This window comes from Nerophis lumbriciformis, linkage group LG24, assembly GCF_033978685.3.
Source record: "Nerophis lumbriciformis linkage group LG24, RoL_Nlum_v2.1, whole genome shotgun sequence".
NCBI classification, from domain to species: Eukaryota; Metazoa; Chordata; class Actinopteri; order Syngnathiformes; family Syngnathidae; genus Nerophis; species Nerophis lumbriciformis.
Genome location: NC_084571.2, coordinates 17,213,512 through 17,233,006, shown reverse-complemented (window position 1 = coordinate 17,233,006; position 19,495 = coordinate 17,213,512). Strand labels below are relative to the sequence as shown.

Sequence of the window (19,495 nt, the reverse complement as noted above, 5' to 3'; positions counted from 1 at the left end):
TAGAACCATATGAACCATCTCCAGCTCTGAGAACCTCAGGGACTGGTCTCCTGCTGACATGTTAGAACCATACGAATGATCTCGAGGTCTAGGAACCCCAGGGAGTGGTCACCTGCTGACATGCTAGAACCATACGAACCATCGCTAGGTCTAAGAACCTCAGGGAGTGGTCTCCTGCTGACGTGTTAGAACCATACGAACCATCTCGAGGTCTATGAACCTCAGGGAGTGGTCTCCTGCTGACATGTTGGAACCATAAGAACCATCCCGAGGTCTAAGAACCTCAGGGAGTGGTCTCCTGCTGACATGTTAGAACCATACGAACGATCTCGAGGTCTAGGAACCCCAGGGAGTGGTCTCCTGCTGACATGTTAGAACCATACAAACCATCTCTAGGTCTAAGAACCTCAGGGAGTGGTCTCCTGCTGACATGTTAGAACCATACGAACCATCTCTAGGTCTAAGAACCTCAGGGAGTGGTCTCCTGCTGACGTGTTAGAACCATACGAACCATCTCAAGGTCTAGGAACCTCAGGGAGTGGTCTCCTGCTGACGTGTTAGAACCCTTAGAACCTCATTATGATTGTATTTTCTGATGTTATTGTCCCTCCTCTGACCTTCTGTAAAGTACTTTAGTGTGGGAAGATAAATAAACGAGATGTTACCACAGTATTGTTGAATGTGCTCACACTAGAGAGCCACACCATTTGGAGAAATAATATAATGGCATTATTTCAATTAGTCAAGTAGATAATAGAAGGCACTAGTCTTTTGCCCTGCAATGTTCTACACATTTGAGAATAAAAATGAAGAATATGAGTTCTTATGAGGATTATTTCCTGTCTGCTGGACTCATGCTGCCACGCCCCCTTGCTACTCGCCTACAGGACGTCTTAACTGTCAAAGCTTCCATTCTTGGGTCAGGAAATGCAGTTTTTGTCCTTCTTTCCTGGCGTCTAACTGGTCCCGTTGTGTTTGTTTGGGCTACTGCATCCATGGTGTCCCTCCACAGGCCTCCATCCACAATACTGGACTCATTAAAGGAGCGCTACGTGTTTCATGTTCCGTCATTTAATCAAATAGCGTGACAGAGATGGACGGACATGAAGATATCTCTGCCAAAAATCCTAACTTTGTGAAAATATCTTGACGAATATGAGATTGTTATATAAGTAAAGACGGTGAGGCAGCATCTCACACATTCTCATACTTTCTGTAACACCCAGAAAGAAATGCCAGCCATCTTGAAAAATGTCTATAATCTATGTGAAGGAGCCCAGAATTGTTTTATTGAAATATTTACATCACATCATGTGTCCCTAAGAGGAAACCTTACAATGTTATAAATCCATAAAGTGTTATAAATGTCAATCAATCAATCATCAATCAATGTTTATTTACATAGCCCCAAATCACAAGTGTCTCAAAGGGCTGCACAAGCCACAACGACATCCTCGGTACAGAGCCCACATAAGGGCAAGGAAAAACTCACCCCAGTGGGACGTCGATGTGAATGACTATGAGAAACCTTGGAGAGGACCGCATATGTGGGTAACCCCCCCCCCAGGGGAGACCGAATGCAATGGATGTCTATCAAATTGAGTAGATGGAGATTGTGATGTAGAAAAAATGCTATATTTTCATTAATTTTCCCAGGAGATTTGCCATATTTTGAAATGCAAAAGTTGATGCTCCTTCCGGAATCAAACACGCGATTTGTGTTTTCTAATCATGGCAGATTTGGCAAGACAACTATTTTTGGACAAATGAGGATTCAAAACCTTATCTTTTTGAAGCTGAAAATACTGAGGATGAACTGCTGCTTATAAAAGCTAGAACGAAGGAAGAGCGAGACGTTGGAGCAGATGGAAGCCGAGAGAGTGAGGTGAAAGTGACTCGAAGCTGCAAAATATGGAATTTGGAGCCAAGCTATTTCGACATAAATGGAGTGCTTACCTTAATAAACGGCCAGCTGGACCAAACAGTCATGGAGTGAGTCACATTTAATATTGATCATGTGTGGTATTACAACTCCAGTACACACACTAGCTGTGTACAAACAAAACATGAAATAATACTTTACAGATACTGTAATATAATTGTTCATGTTTTTCACTCACTACAGATTGGTGTTGTATCACAGTGTTGTGTATTACAAACTCAAACGCGTGTCGTGTTGACGTAGAAGCTGGCTTATCTCTTCCAGTAGTTAGCTTTTATTGCTAATAGCGTAGCATGGCGATGTGTTAGTAGGCTAGAAAAAGAGTTCCTCAGTGTTGTCTCTTACAATAACAATGTTGCTACATCTTGGTTGTTATACAGGTTACACAACATAAATGAAGGATTATTGAATGCATTTTTAAAGTGATTTAGCGGTAGAATTGATTACTAACATTAGCTACATCGCTGGCCACCAAGAATGAGACCATTTTTACATATTAGAATGCAAAAGAAAAATAACTTTAGTCTCATAATAATTGTGAACCATAGGCAACATTTTAAAAACCCTGCACTTCCCCTTGAAGTAACTTTCACTGCGAGTATATGTCGGCTCAAAACATTGTCTCCTTGACTACAAATAATCTGCATTGGTCCTGAAAAAACATAGCAGTCCATCTCTATGATAACACTGAAATGGTTTTATTTGAAACAAATAAACAACAGAACTGTCCTGCAGGTTCACAAGTCAACAATGAAATATCTTAGTTGTTCAGACAATAATGGTTTGATGTATGTTGTTTCTTCATGGGGAAAGACCTTACTCTCTCTTGCTTTCATGTTGGCATTTAAGCTAGCTGGCGATTAGCACACTAGTTGCCAGCAAGCGATCAGTGCGCTAGCTTTTTTTCCCAAATGAGGAGTATCACCACCAGTCTGTGAGTTTATCAAGCAAGGTTTTAGGATCATTTCCAAGTGAAATGGTGATACCAATGTGGAGAATGCAAATATTCTTGATATACTTTAGTCTAACATTGTATTGTGTGATCATGCTATTTGTACTTTTCCACTCTGGCTGCTATACTTCCGTTGCCTTATTATCTGTTGTTGATTTCCATATTTGGTCCGAGAGCGCCCAGTGTCTGCACAGACATGATCAATCACTCCTCTGGTTTGAGCTGGTACTGAAGGACGCGACCCCTCTTCTTATCAGCAGGTGCATCCCTCTCTGTCAGGGGGGGCTGCCTTGTCACCATAAAAGTTAAATCCCTTTGTCTTACTTTTAGACCTCTCTTGGCGATGCTACGGTTGCATTGTAAGGGCTGGTCTCCTAAAGCTTTAGCAGAAGTAGGTCAAGTACTATTCTGTCTCAGTGGTCCTTTTTACTCAACATATACAGTTGTGGTCAAAAGTTGACATACACTTAGGGCTGGGCGATATATCGAACATACTCGATATATCGCGGGTTTGTCTCTGTGCGATATAGAAAATGACTACATCGTGAGTATTGGAGTATACGTTCTCACACAGTTGCTTGTAGCTGCGGGCATTACACTTCAGGCTTTTCTCACTCTTTCTTGTCTCTCCTTCTCACACAGACATAAAACAAGCGCACCTTCTTACATACGTCACATACTGTCGCGCATGCAACGTCATACGCTCTCGCCCAGCAGAGAGGTAGCAGAGAGGAATGTACCATAGGTAAAGTTAGCTGTGGCAGCTAACTTCTGTGGCATGTGGTGCTAGCGGAGCGCTGTGAGTGGTAATACGAGAGAGAGAAGGTGCCAATCTGGTAACAAATAAAGGAAGAAGAATGAATTCCCAAGAAAAACAGCAGGGGGTCCATCGTCTGGTGGTGGTTTGGCTTCAAGCGGGAAGATGTTGAACAGACAACCGTAATATGTCAAGTATGTGGCAAAAGCGTTGCTACAAAAGGTAGCAGCACTGTTCATTTGTAGCATCATTTGAAAAGTCACCTGCTAGAGAATGAAGAGTGCTTGAAACTCCGCATGTCAACATCTGGGCCGGTGCCACACCCACAAAATGCCCAATCAACCAGCACTGACCCAATTGAGCCTGGCGTCTTCCATTTCCACATCAACACCGTATGAAACAAATAGTCAACAACAGAAGGAGATAACGTCCGCAGTAAACTACCACATAGCGAAGGACATACCGGTACACTATTTGATTTCCTATTATGCAGCTCATTTTTATATGACACTTATTGAAATATCGTGTGTGACATCATGCACAAAAGTGCACTTTATTTGTTGTGAACTATTGTAGTGGCGTTCTGTACAAAAAGTGCACTTTAATTTAGTGTTGTTTTGATATGTTATCTTAGTGACATCATGCACAAAAGTGCACTCATAGCTTGTTTTAAAATGTCTGACAATCTCGCTAGTTTTGTTTTGAAATGACATGAATGCTTGTGCCACTGCTTAATAACTGTTTAATGAATACACTTTTGCTAAATTTACTTAATTGTGATTTCCCTCTCTGCATGAAAGTTTAAAATGAGCATATATTAATGCAGTACGAACAAGAATGTTTTAATGTAGACACATAGATAGGCTCCAGCGCCCCCCGCAACCCCAAAGGGAATAGGCGGTAGAAAATGGATGGATGGATAGAATCATCATACTGCTGTGATTATATGCATCAAGTGTTCATTCAAGGCTAAGGGAAAATATCCAGATATATATGGTGTATCGTGACATGGCTTAAACATATCCACATATTAATAAAAGGCCCAGCCCTACATACACTTGTAAAGAACATCATGTCATGGCTGTCTTGAGTTTCCAATCATTTCTACAACTCATGAATGTTTTTTGTGACCAACAAGTATGTGCTCCAATCACTCTATCACAAAAAAATAAGAGTTGTAACTCAAGACATGATGTTCTTTACAAGTGTATGTCCACTTTTGACCACGACTCTATGTCATCCAAAAGAACTTGGGTGTGTGTTTAGGACTACCAGCGGTAATGGTTACATCCCTAGAACATAGGTGAGTCATTTGTGTTGTGTTTGTATCTGGGACTGTGTTGCACTGACCCCTTTTGGCGATCATCTGAGGACAACCCAGGTTGAGATCGATGGCGTCACAGTAGTCCTGCGCCAACATGGCTGCCTGAATGAACACCTCGGGGTCATTGGCACAGAACTGGAGAGAAAAAGAGGGATGTTATTTACATTGAAATATGACAAGATTAGTGCAGAAATATTACATGACAATGTTTGACATAGTGATCAGGAGACAGAAAAAGATGATACAGTGATGTGCGATACCACCCACAGATACTGCTACTCTGTGCAAATGTACATACCTTATCTGTCTGCTAAAATACAGTACAGTAATCTATTTATTTATATCTGCACCTTATTGCTCTTTTATCCTGCACTACCATGAGCTAATGCAACAAAATGTTGTTCTTATCTGTACTGCAAAGTTCAAATTTGAATGACAATAAAAGGAAGTCTAAGTCTAAGTCTAGTCTCGAAGTCGTCTAGTCTAAAATGTCAGCAAATAACATCTTATAGCATGATGAATACAATAGCAATGATTTGAAACTCAAGTATATTGAGGTAGTGGTGTGAATTACAGAATAGCCAAGCTAATATAACAGACAAAATAAACATAAATGATGTTTCAAACCATTGAAAAAAGGAAATAAGTAAAATAATTACAATATTTTACAATAAAAACTACTAATAAAAGAAAAAAAGAAAAAAACTACAGTAAAAATGTGAGGAAAAAAGGGCAAGAAAATCTGAATGTAATGAGGAAAAGCTGACATTTTTAAACTAATGATTAATAATAATATACTTAGTCACATTTGTCTTTAAATATGCATAATATCTGTTCATAGCATTTTTTTTTTAAATAAAAAAAATATCAAAATGGCCCCCATGACTCGACTTCAGTATGCGGCCCTTGGTGGAAAAAGTTTAGACTCACCTGATTTAAACTATTACAAGATATCAAGATAAAAATACATATACCTACAATATAAACACATTTGAGTTTATACAAAATAAAATAATAATCACTTTTGAACAATGGTTGGGTTTACTGAACATGAATTTGGTTTGTACAGACAGAGTGTTTGACACAGTCGTAATGTGCTAACTCATCATTATGTAGTTGTGATGTGCCAACTCATCATTATGTAGTTGTAATGTGCTAACTCATCATTATGTAGTTGTAATGTGCTAACTCATCATTATGTCGTTGTGATGTGCTAACTCATCATTATGTAGTTGTAATGTGCTAACTCATCATTATGTAGTTGTAATGTGCTAACTCATCATTATGTTGTTGTGATGTGCTAACTCATCATTATGTAGTTGTAATGTGCTAACGCATCATTATGTAGTTGTAATGTGCTAACTCATCATTATGTAGTTGTAATATGCTAACGCATCATTATGTAGTTGTAATGTGCTAACTCATCATTAATAATAACACTAACTTCTGTCTGTGAATATATATCTCTGTTTAGTGGCACTGCTCAGTGTGTGGGAGAAATTTGGAACCCCAGGACTCAAGTATCAATACTTTGATTTGAAAATTGACATAAGAGCATAAAGGTATGGTATCTGTGGTATCGATATTTCAGTATCAGTCCGCACATCACTAGTGACTGTCACTACTTTCTCATCTGCACCATCTACAATTATAATGTGTAGTAAACATGTAATATGACAATGTTTATGTTGTACAACGGTGTCAGTGTGCTAGTAATATGACAATGTTTATGTTGTACAACTGTGTCAGTGTGCTAGTAATATGACAATGTTTATGTTGCACAACTGTGTCAGTGTGCTAGTAAAATGACAATGTTCATGTTGTACAACTGTGTCAGTGTGCTAGTAACATAACAATGTTCATGTTGTACAAATGTGTCAGCGTGCTAGTAATATGACAATGTTTATGTTGTACAACTGTGTCAGTGTGCTAGTAATATGACAATGTTTATGTTCTACAACTGTGTCAGTGTGCTAGTAATATGACAATGTTTATGTTGTACAACTGTGTGAGGGTGTTAGTAATATGACAATGTTCATGTTGTACAACTGTGTCAGTGTGCTAATAATATGACAATGTTCATGTTGTACAACTGTGTCAGTGTGCTAGTAATATGACAATGTTTATGTTGTACCACTGTGTCAGTGTGCTGGTAATATGACAATGTTCATGTTGTACAACTGTGTCAGCGTGCTAGTAATATGACAATGTTTATGTTGTACAACTGTGTCAGTGTGCTAGTAATATGACAATGTTTATGTTCTACAACTGTGTCAGTGTGCTAGTAATATGACAATGTTTATGTTGTACAACTGTGTGAGGGTGTTAGTAATATGACAATGTTCATGTTGTACAACTGTGTCAGTGTGCTAGTAATATGACAATGTTCATGTTGTACAACCGTGTCTGTGTGCTAGTAATATGACAATGTTTATGTTGTACAACTGTGTCAGTGTGCTAGTAATATGGCAATGTTTATGTTGTACAACTGTGTCAGTGTGCTGGTAATATGACAATGTTTATGTTGTACAACGGTGTCAGTGTGCTAGTAATATGACAATGTTCATGTTGTACAACTGTATCAGTGTGCTAGTAATATGACAATGTTTATGTTGTACAACTGTGTCAGTGTGCTAGTAATATGACAATGTTCATGTTGTACAACTGTGTCAGTGTGCTAGTAATATGACAATGTTCATGTTGTACAACTGTGTCAGTGTGCTGGTAATATGACAATGTTTATGTTTTACAACGGTGTCAATGTGCTAGTAATATGACAATGTTCATGTTGTACAACGGTGTCAGTGTGCTAATAATATGACAATGTTTATGTTGTACAACTGTGTCAGTGTGCTGGTAATATGACAATGTTTATGTTTTACAACGGTGTCAGTGTGCTAGTAATATGACAATGTTCATGTTGTACAACGGTGTCAGTGTGCTAATAATATGACAATGTTTATGCTGTACAACCGTGTCAGTGTGCTAGTAATATGACAATGTTTATGTTGTACAACTGTGTGAGGGTGTTAGTAATATGACAATGTTCATGTTGTACAACTGTGTCAGTGTGCTAGTAATATGACAATGTTCATGTTGTACAACCGTGTCTGTGTGCTAGTAATATGACAATGTTTATGTTGTACAACTGTGTCAGTGTGCTAGTAATATGGCAATGTTTATGTTGTACAACTGTGTCAGTGTGCTGGTAATAAGACAATGTTTATGTTGTACAACGGTGTCAGTGTGCTAGTAATATGACAATGTTCATGTTGTACAACTGTATCAGTGTGCTAGTAATATGACAATGTTTATGTTGTACAACTGTGTCAGTGTGCTAGTAATATGACAATGTTCATGTTGTACAACTGTGTCAGTGTGCTAGTAATATGACAATGTTCATGTTGTACAACTGTGTCAGTGTGCTGGTAATATGACAATGTTTATGTTGTACAACTGTGTCAGTGTGCTAGTAATATGACAATGTTTATGTTGTACAACTGTGTCAGTGTGCTAGTACAAATGACAATGTTTATGTTGTACAACTGTGTCAGTGTGCTTGTAACATGACAATGTTTATGTGGTACAACTGTGTCAGTGTGCTAGTAATATGAAAATGTTTATGTTGTACAACTGTGTCAGTGTGCTAGTAATATGACAATGTTTATGTGGCACAACTGCACTGGAGCAAACAAAGAACATTTTAGGCTAGAAGAAGGTACAAGCCACGCATTCCAATGTTTGGCACAAGTTAGATTTGTGCTACAGCAGATGCATGAAATCTGATATTATTTTCCAGAAGTGAATAAAATTCAGATGTTGATTGGTAGCGACTATCACTCCTGGACTATCACTCCTGGACAAAATGGTTGAAATAGCAGACTTGGAGGATGTTCATTCATTCATTTGACAGAAAAACTGTCATCATTTCAACTGGCAACTTTCTGGCTTGAAGAAAGACTCCAATAAATCAGGAATATAAATTGTGGTAGTCCGTAACACTCCAATAAATCAAGAATATAAATGGTGGTAGTCCGTGACATTCCAATAAATCAAGAATATAAATGGTGGTAGTCCGCAACACTCCAATAAATCAAGAATATAAATGGTGGTAGTCCGCAACACTCCAATAAATCAAGAATATAGATGGTGGTAGTCCGTAACACTCCAATAAATCCAGAATTTAAATTGTGGTAGTCCGTAACACTCCAATAAATCAAGAATATAAATGGCGGTAGTCCGTAACACTCCAATAAATCAAGAATATAAATTGTGGTAGTCTGTTACACTCCAATAAATCAAGAATTTAAATGGTGGTAGTCTGTAACACTCCAGTAAATCAAGAATATAAATGGTGGTAGTCCGTAACACTCCAATAAATCAAGAATATAAATTGTGGTAGTCCGTAACACTCCAATAAATCAAGAATATAAATGGTGGTAGTCCGTAACAATCCAATAAATCAAGAATATAAATGGTCGTAGTCCGTAACACTCCAATAAATCAAGAATATAAATGGTGGTACTCCGTAACAGTCCAATAAATCAAGACTATAAATGGTGGTAGTCCGTAACAGTTTCAAGCAGAGTGGAAAAAAAGATGGAATCGCTCCATTCTGAGAAAAAATTTAAATGTTAATTTCCAAAACTAAGACCTGCATCAAATGATGTGTTCAATAGTCTGCAGTTATTGTGAGAGCTGTTGCGGCAGGTGGATTGACATGAATCATTGGAGCCATGTCATTTGAAACAAAGTCCTTCAAGAAGGTCAAATGTGTACACGTACAAACAAGATGGACGCTTGTAAAAGGCCAACATGCTGGTAGACCAAGGAACACATCAGAAAACTTCCAGCAAAATCGAAGTGTATTTATATAGCCCTAAATCACATGTGTCTCACAGGGCTGCACAAGCCACAACCACAACCTGGGCTCAGATCCCACATCAGGGCAAGAAAAAACTCAACGCAATGAAAAAACTTGGAGGGGACCACAGATGTGGGGGACCCATCCTGATGTGGATCTAGTTAATAGTGTGAGAGTCCAGTCCATAGTGGATCTAGTTAATAGTGTGAGTGTCCAGTCCATAGTAGGGATGTCCCGATCCGATATTTGGATCGGATCGGCTGCCGATATTTGCCAAAAATTGCGTATCGGCAAGGCATGGGAAAATCGATCCAGTTTAAAAAAACTGGATCGATTTAAATAATACATTCCACTTTTCTGCTGCTCTGTAATTTCCGTTCCGCATTTTCCAGCACACCTTCAACAAATCCACAGGTCTGTGAATTCTCACGCAGTTGCTTTTAGCTGCTGGCATTACACGACAGGCTCTTCTCACTCTTTCCTGTGTCTCCCTTTCACAGACAGCAAGCGCACCTTCTTACACACGTCACATACTGTCACGTCATACGTCACATACGTATACGTCCTCCCCGAGCAGAGAGGTAGCAGCATGGCTAACGTTAGCTGTGATGCTAGCGCAGCCGTGCGAGCAACGCTCCCTCTAAGGTGCTCGCCTGTGCAATTGCGCACTGTTTAAGCGTCCTCTGCGCATAGCAAATCTATGCCACGCACAAAATCAAATAAAAAAATAAGCGCATAACAATTTTCGACACACGGACACGACAGAGAAAACAGTTTTCGTCATCATTGTTCAAATATTGTGACGTCTGTCAAGACGCTTATCTCCATTCGGTGCCACACGTCCACACCATCAAAATGCCAGGCAAAAATTTCCACATCAACACCGTATGAAAAAATTAGTGATTTTTTTAGTTGTGATTTCCTTCTCTGCATGAAAGTTTAAAAGTAGCATATATTAATGCAGTATGAAGAAGAATGTTTTAATGTAGACATGCAAGCCTTGAAAGAAAATTTTGAAAATCAAGACTACATTTCCTGCAAATGGGTGCATTTATACCCTATATTTTAACTTTAGATTTATTCTCATATCAAACTCTTTTGGCTGTCTTTTTGACACTTACATCCGGCGCCCCCCTCCATACCCTGGATTATAAATAATGTAAATAATTCAATGTGATTATCTTGTGTGATGACTGTATTATGATGATAGTATATATCTGATAGTATATATCTGTATCATGAATCAATTTAAGTGGACCCCGACTTAAACAAGTTGAAAAACTTATTCGGGTGTTACCATTTAGTGGTCAATTGTACGGAATATGTACTTCACTGTGCAACCTACGAAAAAAAGTCTCAATCAATCAATCAAAACACATAGAATCATCATACTGCTGTGATTATATGCATCAAGTGTTCATTCAAGGCTAAGGCAAAATATCGAGATATGTATTGTGTATCGCAATATGGCCTTAAAATATCGCAATATTAAAAAAAGGCCATATCGCCCAGCCCTAGTTTCAATGATGCCATTTCTGTTTGTCATGTATAATTTTGTCTATTTTGTGTTTATCCTTGAATAAACAGGTCAGTTTCTTGTTACCAACCATTGTGTATTATTCAAACTCACCTAATTCAGCTGGCTAGTTGTTATCAAGAGTACTAAAACCCTTTTCAACATGATTCTGACAACTAAGTAGGCTAAATAACTTTAAACTTTAATACATGCTCGGATAGGCCAGTATCGGTCAGTATCGGTATCGGTCAGTATCGGTATCGGATCGGAAATGCAAAAACAATATCGGTATCGGATCGGAAGTGCAAAAACCTGGATCGGGACATCCCTAGTCCATAGTGGCTCTAGTTAATAGTGTGAGAGTCCAGTCCATAATAGATCTAGTTAATAGTGTGAGAACCCAGTCCATAGTGGATTTAGTTAATAGTGTGAGAGTCCAGTCCATAGTGGATCTAGTTAATAGTGTGAGAGTCCAGTCCATAGTGGATCTAGTTAATAGTGTGAGAGTCCAGTCCATAGTGGATCTAACATAGTAGTGTGAGAGTCCAGTCCATAGTGGATCTAGTTAATAGTGTGAGAGTCCAGTCCATAGTGGATTTAGTTAATAGTGTGAGAGTCCAGTCCATGGTGGATCAAGTTAATAGTGTGAGAGTCCAGTCCATAGTTGATCTAGTTAATAGTGTGAGAGTCCAGTCCATAGTGGATCTAGTCAATCTTCTAAAAGGTTTGTTTGCTTCCAATGAGATTTACGAAGACGGCCGCCTGAAGAAAACATGTTCACAGTCATTGATGAAACTTCATCCCATCATGATGACATCCTTTGTCTCCATGATGAGTGTGAAGGTGTCCTTGAATAAAGTGAGAGATGAGATGGAAGTGACTAGATGACCATCCAGTATGAGGTGGACGTAAGGGTGTAACGGTACATACGTAAACTTTTCGGTTCGGTACATACTTCGGTTTAGAGGTCACAGTTCGGTTCATTTTCGGTACCGTAAGAAAACAACAAAATTTACATTTTTTGGTTATTTATTTACCAAATTGTAAACAATGGATTTATCCTTTTAACATTGGGAACACTATAATAAGTCTGCCCAAAAATAGAAATAGCTCTGTGTGTGATGGATGTGAGCCATCACTAGGCTGATCAATACAACAGCAGGCAGTCATGAATGCACACATAACAATAGCATACATACAGTATACACACAGGGTCGATTGCCAGGGTTAATGTGGTCAACATATATAAAATAAAAACTAAATGAGATAAGGCTCAGAATGGTTTCAAAACCTTTCTACATATAAAGAGCTTTTTTTGATTGATTGATTGAGACTTTTATTAGTAGATTGCACAGTACAGTACATATTCCGTACAATTGACCACTAAATGGTAACACCCGAATAAGTTTTTCAACTTGTTTAAGTCGGGGTCCACGTTAATCAACATTAAACTGCCTCAAGTTGTTGCTCAGATTAAATCAAATGACAAAACTTTTCTTCTACATATAAAAAGTGAAACATTAAACAGTTTCAAGTCAACTCAGCCTCAGATTAACTTTTCTTTCCCCCCCCAGCCTTTAACCCTGGTGACTTTCACTCAATCTTCATGTTTTTTGCCAGAAAAATCAGTTTATCTACATTGTCTGCAGAAAGAGCAGACCTGCTTGCCGCTACAATGTCTCCAGGTAGTCCCCGGCTAACTCGGCAGTAAGAGGATATATGGGCTCATTGTTCTTCCACCATAGAAGTGGGTCAAAATCTAGTTTTTAATGCCATATGGTCTTAAATCTGCTGCTATAAAAACACCAACGGCATTTGTTATTGTTTTAGCCCTGTCTGACTCGCCGAGGAGAGGCTGCTGGAATGCGGTGTTTGCACGACGCTCGTCTTTCTCTTCGTTGAAGCGATGTTCACTTGGGGGTGGTGACGCTTCAAATGGGTTAGCATGTTTGACGTGTTGTCAGAAGCATACTCTACCGCTGCTGAACAATGTTGGCAAACCTCCGTCCTCCATTGTTGTATCGCACCGCGAAAGCCGACGTGTTCCCAAACGGGAGATCTTAATGAGGCAAGAGGGTCTTCCAGCTCTGGCTTTTACATGTTGTCGTAGCCAGGTCGTTGCTAGCATGCCGTATGTTGTGCCTCGGTGTGCATTGTTTACACAACGTGCAGTACGCTACTTAATGTGTCCGTGTGGAAACTCGTTCGGTACACCTCCAAAGCGAACCGAAACCCCTGTACCAAAACGGTTCAATACAAATACACGTACCGTTACACCCTTAGGTGGACGTGACTAGATGACCATCACAGAAAGATGTAGCAAGATTGACTCCTTAGGTCCATGACTTAGTCTTTTTCTTTTCCATGTTTGGTTCCTCAGAATTGAGTGATTCCATCCATGTCAGAATAAAAGCAGCAGTAGTTTCTTCAAGCCACAAAGTGTTTACCTGAGTGATCAGCGGTCTGTCCTCCTGGCACACCTCGTTGAAGAGATTCTCCCGCCTGTAGTTGGCATCCCGAACAAACACCTGAGCATGAAGCATAGGTGTGTAGCACAGGTGGGCACCATGGCGACGGCTGAGTAGACGCCAAGCCAGCTCACTCTGGTCCACCATGGGTGCCACCACGAAGCAGGCTTCTTTCAGGGTCTTCTTCCAGAAATCAAACCCCTGAAGCTTAGCCATGGTCCAGATCTTGTAAGACTCTGCGACAAAGAAGGCACTTAATCATACGTACATTCAAGATATTAAAATAGTACATTTGAATTCCCATAGCTCAATGACTCAACATTTGGAATCCATAAAAACTATTTTGATACATCTTGTTGAATTGGTATGAATGTCCCATGTTTAGGATTGTAGGTTGTAGACAATATATGACAAGGAGTTTAGGCCAATGTACCACACCACAAACTAACCAAGTTTATACATGACAAGGAGTTTAGGACAATGTATCACACCACAAACTAACCAAGTTTATGTATGACAAGGAGTTTAGACCAATATACCACACCACAAACTAACCAAGTTTATATATGACAAGGAGTTTAGGCCAATGTATCACACCACAAACTAACCAAGTTTATACATGACAAGGAGTTTAGGCCAATGTATCACACCACAAACTAACCAAGTTTATATATGACAAGGAGTTTAGGCCAATGTATCACACCACAAACTAACCAAGTTTATACATGACAAGGAGTTTAGGCCAATGTATCACACCACAAACTAACCAAGTTTATATATGACAAGGAGTTTAGGCCAATGTACCACACCACAAAAACTAACCAAGTTTATACATGACAGGGAGTTTAGGCCAATGTATCACACCACAACCTAACCAAGTTTATACATGACAGGGAGTTTAGGCCAATGTATCACACCACAAACTAACCAAGTTTATACATGACAAGGAGTTTAGGCAAATGTATCAGACCACAAACTAACCAAGTTTATATATGACAAGGAGTTTAGGCCAATGTACCACACCACAAACTGACCAAGTTTATATATGACAAGGAGTTTATGCCAATGTACCACACCACAAACTAACCACGTTTATATATAACAAGGAGTTTAGGCCAATGTACCACACCACAAACTAACCAAGTTTATAGCAGCAACAACTTTAATGTGTGTGTAATTTTCATGACCAGAATTACAGCTGCTACAATCCCCATGAAAAATCACTAATGCTAATCGTTAGCATGTATATGGCGTATCCCATGTAAATTAGCATCGAGCTAGGATATTTTGAAAAGTGGAGTTGTACTTCTGAATGTTTGCTTGGTTTTCTGTGGGGATGTAAGTATATAAACATTTCATATCCAGGTTATTGTCACCAAAGTATGTGTGCACACAATATACTTTCTGATAAGTAGATAGTTGTGTACATGACTGTGGAGGAGGGCGTGGCCTGGGGGCCTGCCGCGGAGCGGTGTGTGCAAGGACCGGCCTAGAAGACAGCGGCAGGTGAGTAGATTGCCCGGCTGGGCCTTGTTATCTAATCACCCGTCGCCTTTATTAGCAGCAGCCAGGACGAGATAAGTGGTTAGAGTTGGGAGTTGGAACAGAGCGAGACACATGAGCGAGAGACTGAGAGAGCGAGCAGACACGAGCAGACTGAAAAGTCACGAGAGCGAAGACTGCTGGAAAGCCGGCTATCCGTGTGCGTGGGCGCTTGCAATAAAAAACTTGTTCAAACCTGACAACTGGGCTCCCAGAAGATCTATCCGCACCAAGAGAACCCACCATTGAGGGAGACTTTCACAATGACAATTTAAAGGATGTACTTACAGTCACTAGTAGTAGTAGATAAGTAGATAGTTGTGTACATGACAATTTAAAGGATGTACTTACAGTCACTAGTAGTATTGGTAGTTGTGTACATGGCAATTTAAAGGATGTACTTACAGTAGGGGTGTAACGGTACGTGTTTTGTATTGAACCGTTTCGGTACGGGGGTTTCGGTTCGGTACGGGGGTGTACCGAATGAGTTTCTAAGCTAAAGTCTTAACAAGCTGCTTTTCTTCTTCTGCCTCTGTCTAAGCACCCAGCATTGTACCACCCACACAACCATTTGACTGGTTACATACAAAGCGGTAACAGCCAATCAGCAGTGCGTATTCAGAGCGGTAACAGCCAAACAACAGTGCGTATTCAGAGCGCATGTAGTCAATGCTCCAGCGTCGAGCAGATAGGCGTTTAGCAGGTGAGCATAAGGCAGCGTACTCTCCCCAAATTATAATAAACACCTCCCAGTCAACTACTAGTAACATCACTATGAGCCCGTTGACGTTCTAGAAACTTAAACTGCAGCTCAGCTCGCTCGCAGTCCTGGCTTGAGGTGAGGGCTAATTAGCTTTTAGCGTAACGTTAGCTCATTTTGCGGTGTGTGTGTGCATGTGTGTGTTAATCATGAAGCAGGATGAGTTGACTTGAAACTGTTTAATGTTACACTTTTTATATGTAGAAGAAAAGTTTTGTCATTTTATTTAATCTGAGCAACAACTTGAGGCAGTTTAATGTTGATTAACGTGGACAGAATTATTATAGTGTTCCCAATGTTAAAAGGATAAAGCCATTGTTTACAAATTTGGTAAATAAATAACCAAAAAATGTATATTTTGTTGTTTTCTTACTGTACCGAAAATGAACCGAACCGTGACCTCTAAACCGAGGAATGTACCGAACCGAAGTTTTTGTGTACCGTTACCCCCCTAACTTACAGTCATTAGTAGTAGTAGATAAGTAGATAGTTGTGTACATCCGAAAATGAACCGAACCGTGACCTCTAAACCGAGGAACGTACCGAACCGAAGTTTTTGTGTACCGTTACCCCCCTAACTTACAGTCATTAGTAGTAGTAGATAAGTAGATAGTTGTGTACATGACAATTTAAAGGATGTACTTACAGTCACTAGTAGTAGTAGATAGTTGTGTACATGACAATTTAAAGGAAGTACTTACAGTCACTAGTAGTAGTAGATAGTTGTGTACATGACAATTTAAAGGATGTACTTACAGTCACTAGTAGTAGTAGATAAGTAGATAGTTGTGTACATGACAATTTAAAGGATGTACTTACAGTCATTAGTAGTAGTATATAAGTAGATAGTTGTGTACATGACAATTTAAAGGATGTACGTACAGTCACTAGTAGTAGTAGATAGTTGTGTACAAGAGCATAATAATAAGTAGATAGTTGTGTACATGACAATTTAAAGAATGTACTTACAGTCACTAGTAGTAGTAGATAAGTAAATAGTCGTGTACATGACAATTTAAAGAAAGTACGTACAGTCACTAGTAGTAGTAGATAGTTGTGTACATGACAATTTAAAGGAAGTACTTACAGTCACTAGTAGTAGTAGATAGTTGTGTACATGACAATTTAAAGGATGTACTTACAGTCACTAGTAGTAGTAGATGAGTAGATAGTTGTGTACATGACAATTTAAAGGATGTACGTACAGTCACTAGTAGTAGTAGATAAGTAGATAGTTGTGTACAAGAGCATAATAAGTAGATAGTTGTGTACATGACAATTTAAAGAATGTACTTACAGTCACTAGTAGTAGTATATAAGTAGATAGTTGTGTACATGACAATTTAAAGAATTTACTTACAGTCACTAGTAGTAGTAGATAAGTAGATAGTTGTGTACATGATAATTTAAAAGATGTACTTACAGTCACTAGTAGTAGTCGATAAGTAGATAGTTGTGTACATGATAATTTAAAGGATGTACTTACAGTCACTAGTCGTAGTAGATAAGTAGATAGTTGTGTACATGACAATTTAAAGGATGCACTTACAGTCACTAGTAGTAGTAGATAAGTAGATAGTTGTGTACATGATAATTTAAAGGATGTACTTACAGTCAGTAGTAGTAGTAGATAAGTAGATAGTTGTGTACATGATAATTTAAAGGATGCACTTACAGTCACTAGTAGTAGTAGATAAGTAGATAGTTGTGTACAAGAGCATAATAATAAGTAGATAGTTGTGTACATGACAATTTAAAGGATGCACTTACAGTCACTAGTCGTAGTAGATAAGTAGATAGGTGTGTACAAGAGCATAATAATAAGTAGATAGTTGTGTACATGACAATTTAAAGGATGTACTTACAATCACTAGTAGTAGTAGCTAAGTAGATAGGTGCGTACAAAGAGCATAATAATAAGTAGCTAGTTGTGTAAATGACAATTAGATAAGTAGATAGTTGTCCGTGGACACTTCCTTACAGTGAAGTACGGTTATGTGTAACACTAAAAAGGTACCTACTATTGACAGGACACGTGCACTGAACAAAGGTTCCCGTTTGTGCTCCATTTCCGGTGTCCTGGCGACTTTGCTCCCCGTTGGAAATAAAAGAAAAAGGCGACCTTTTAACCTCTCATGTTGTAAAACATATATATAAAAACGATCACCATCAAAGAAAATATAAATGTATGGCCTGATATTTTTATTTGAGTGTTATCCATCGTACATGTTATGTTCCTTGTTTTATTTCATGATTTATTTATGACGTGTGAGTTATCTGATACCCTTCATGTTTATGTCTTACTTGTTGTTGTTGTATGAAAACACTTGATTGTCGTTATTGGAATTGTTGAGTGTCTGTATTGTACTTTGAATAAAATAAAGATTTTCAACATGAAAAAAGAGGCAGTCTTGCATCTGCGCATGCGTATGAATCCGAGGAAGGCGGAAGTGTAATAGCGCATTGAAGCAGACCTACATTACACAAAACATGTTTGTATTCTGACATTTAATATACATATTTTACTATTGCAAGTTATTCGACCATTCTGTGTAAGATTTATTATCTTATGTGACTTAGTCGAAAAGCAAGTGCCGCAAGGCATGCTGGGAGCCCACAAAACCTCATCTAATAAAACATACATTTGATCATTTGTAGTAGCAAACATGCATATTCAAGGTTACAAATTGCAGCGTTATCGATTGTGCACTACTACATTATCGCATTCCTTTGATTCATACGCATGCGCAGATTGAAGGTGCATGAATTCCAAGGATGCCTGTTGACGAGGCACTAGCAGCGTTACTTCCTCTTCGAGGTGTTACACTAGTGATAGAACACAAAACACTTCAAACTCTTTACCTTCATATGGGATTCCTCATTCTATGAATACTCTATACCTCGCATTTTGGCCACACATGTAAAAAAAAAATGCATGCAGACGTAGAATTGATGAGTTACAATCATTATTTCAATTCACCATAAATAATTCCTGATTATTAAGAAACTGTACCACATGATATTGGCCAGGATACTTGTCTCTGTAATATTCTATGTTTGACGGTTAAGTTAAACATAACAGTGGCCGATGCATATTTGTACATTTTTAGTCAACAATTTTAATACATTTACAGACTTTTTTCCTATTAATGTGACATTTTAACGTGATAAAGGCAATTATAATTGTAGATGAGACACTTTTTTCAAGTTCTTTAATTTGCTCACAGGACCAAAATTGTTCAATTTGTTTATTAACAACATTTGTAAAGTTACATTTTTATCAGACAACACGACTGTGTTTTGTTCAGGAGAGAACAAGATAATAACAGAAGAAATGACTTTGGTGTAACAGCTTGAAAACATAAAGAAG

General features: G+C 38.7%; 1 protein-coding gene across 4 annotated transcripts in view; it reads right to left on the bottom strand.

Annotated features, from left to right (window-relative positions):
- dus1l (dihydrouridine synthase 1-like (S. cerevisiae)) overlaps window positions 1-18,129 on the bottom strand; it is a 49,353-nt gene extending 31,224 nt beyond the window's left edge. For 2 of the 4 annotated variants that reach the window (XM_061982204.2, XM_061982205.2), the window contains exons 1-3: window positions 17,991-18,129; window positions 13,803-14,059; window positions 5,002-5,110 (exon numbers count right to left, since the gene is read on the bottom strand). In XM_061982204.2, the coding sequence (XP_061838188.2) occupies window positions 5,002-5,110; window positions 13,803-14,039 (346 nt within the window). In that variant the 5' untranslated portion in view covers window positions 14,040-14,059; window positions 17,991-18,129. Of the gene's footprint in view, window positions 1-5,001; window positions 5,111-13,802; window positions 14,060-15,653; window positions 15,682-17,990 lie in introns of those variants that run through there. The other 2 variants (XM_072915936.1, XM_072915935.1) reach the window with 2 other exon arrangements.
- Window positions 18,130-19,495: the final 1,366 nt, after the last annotated feature.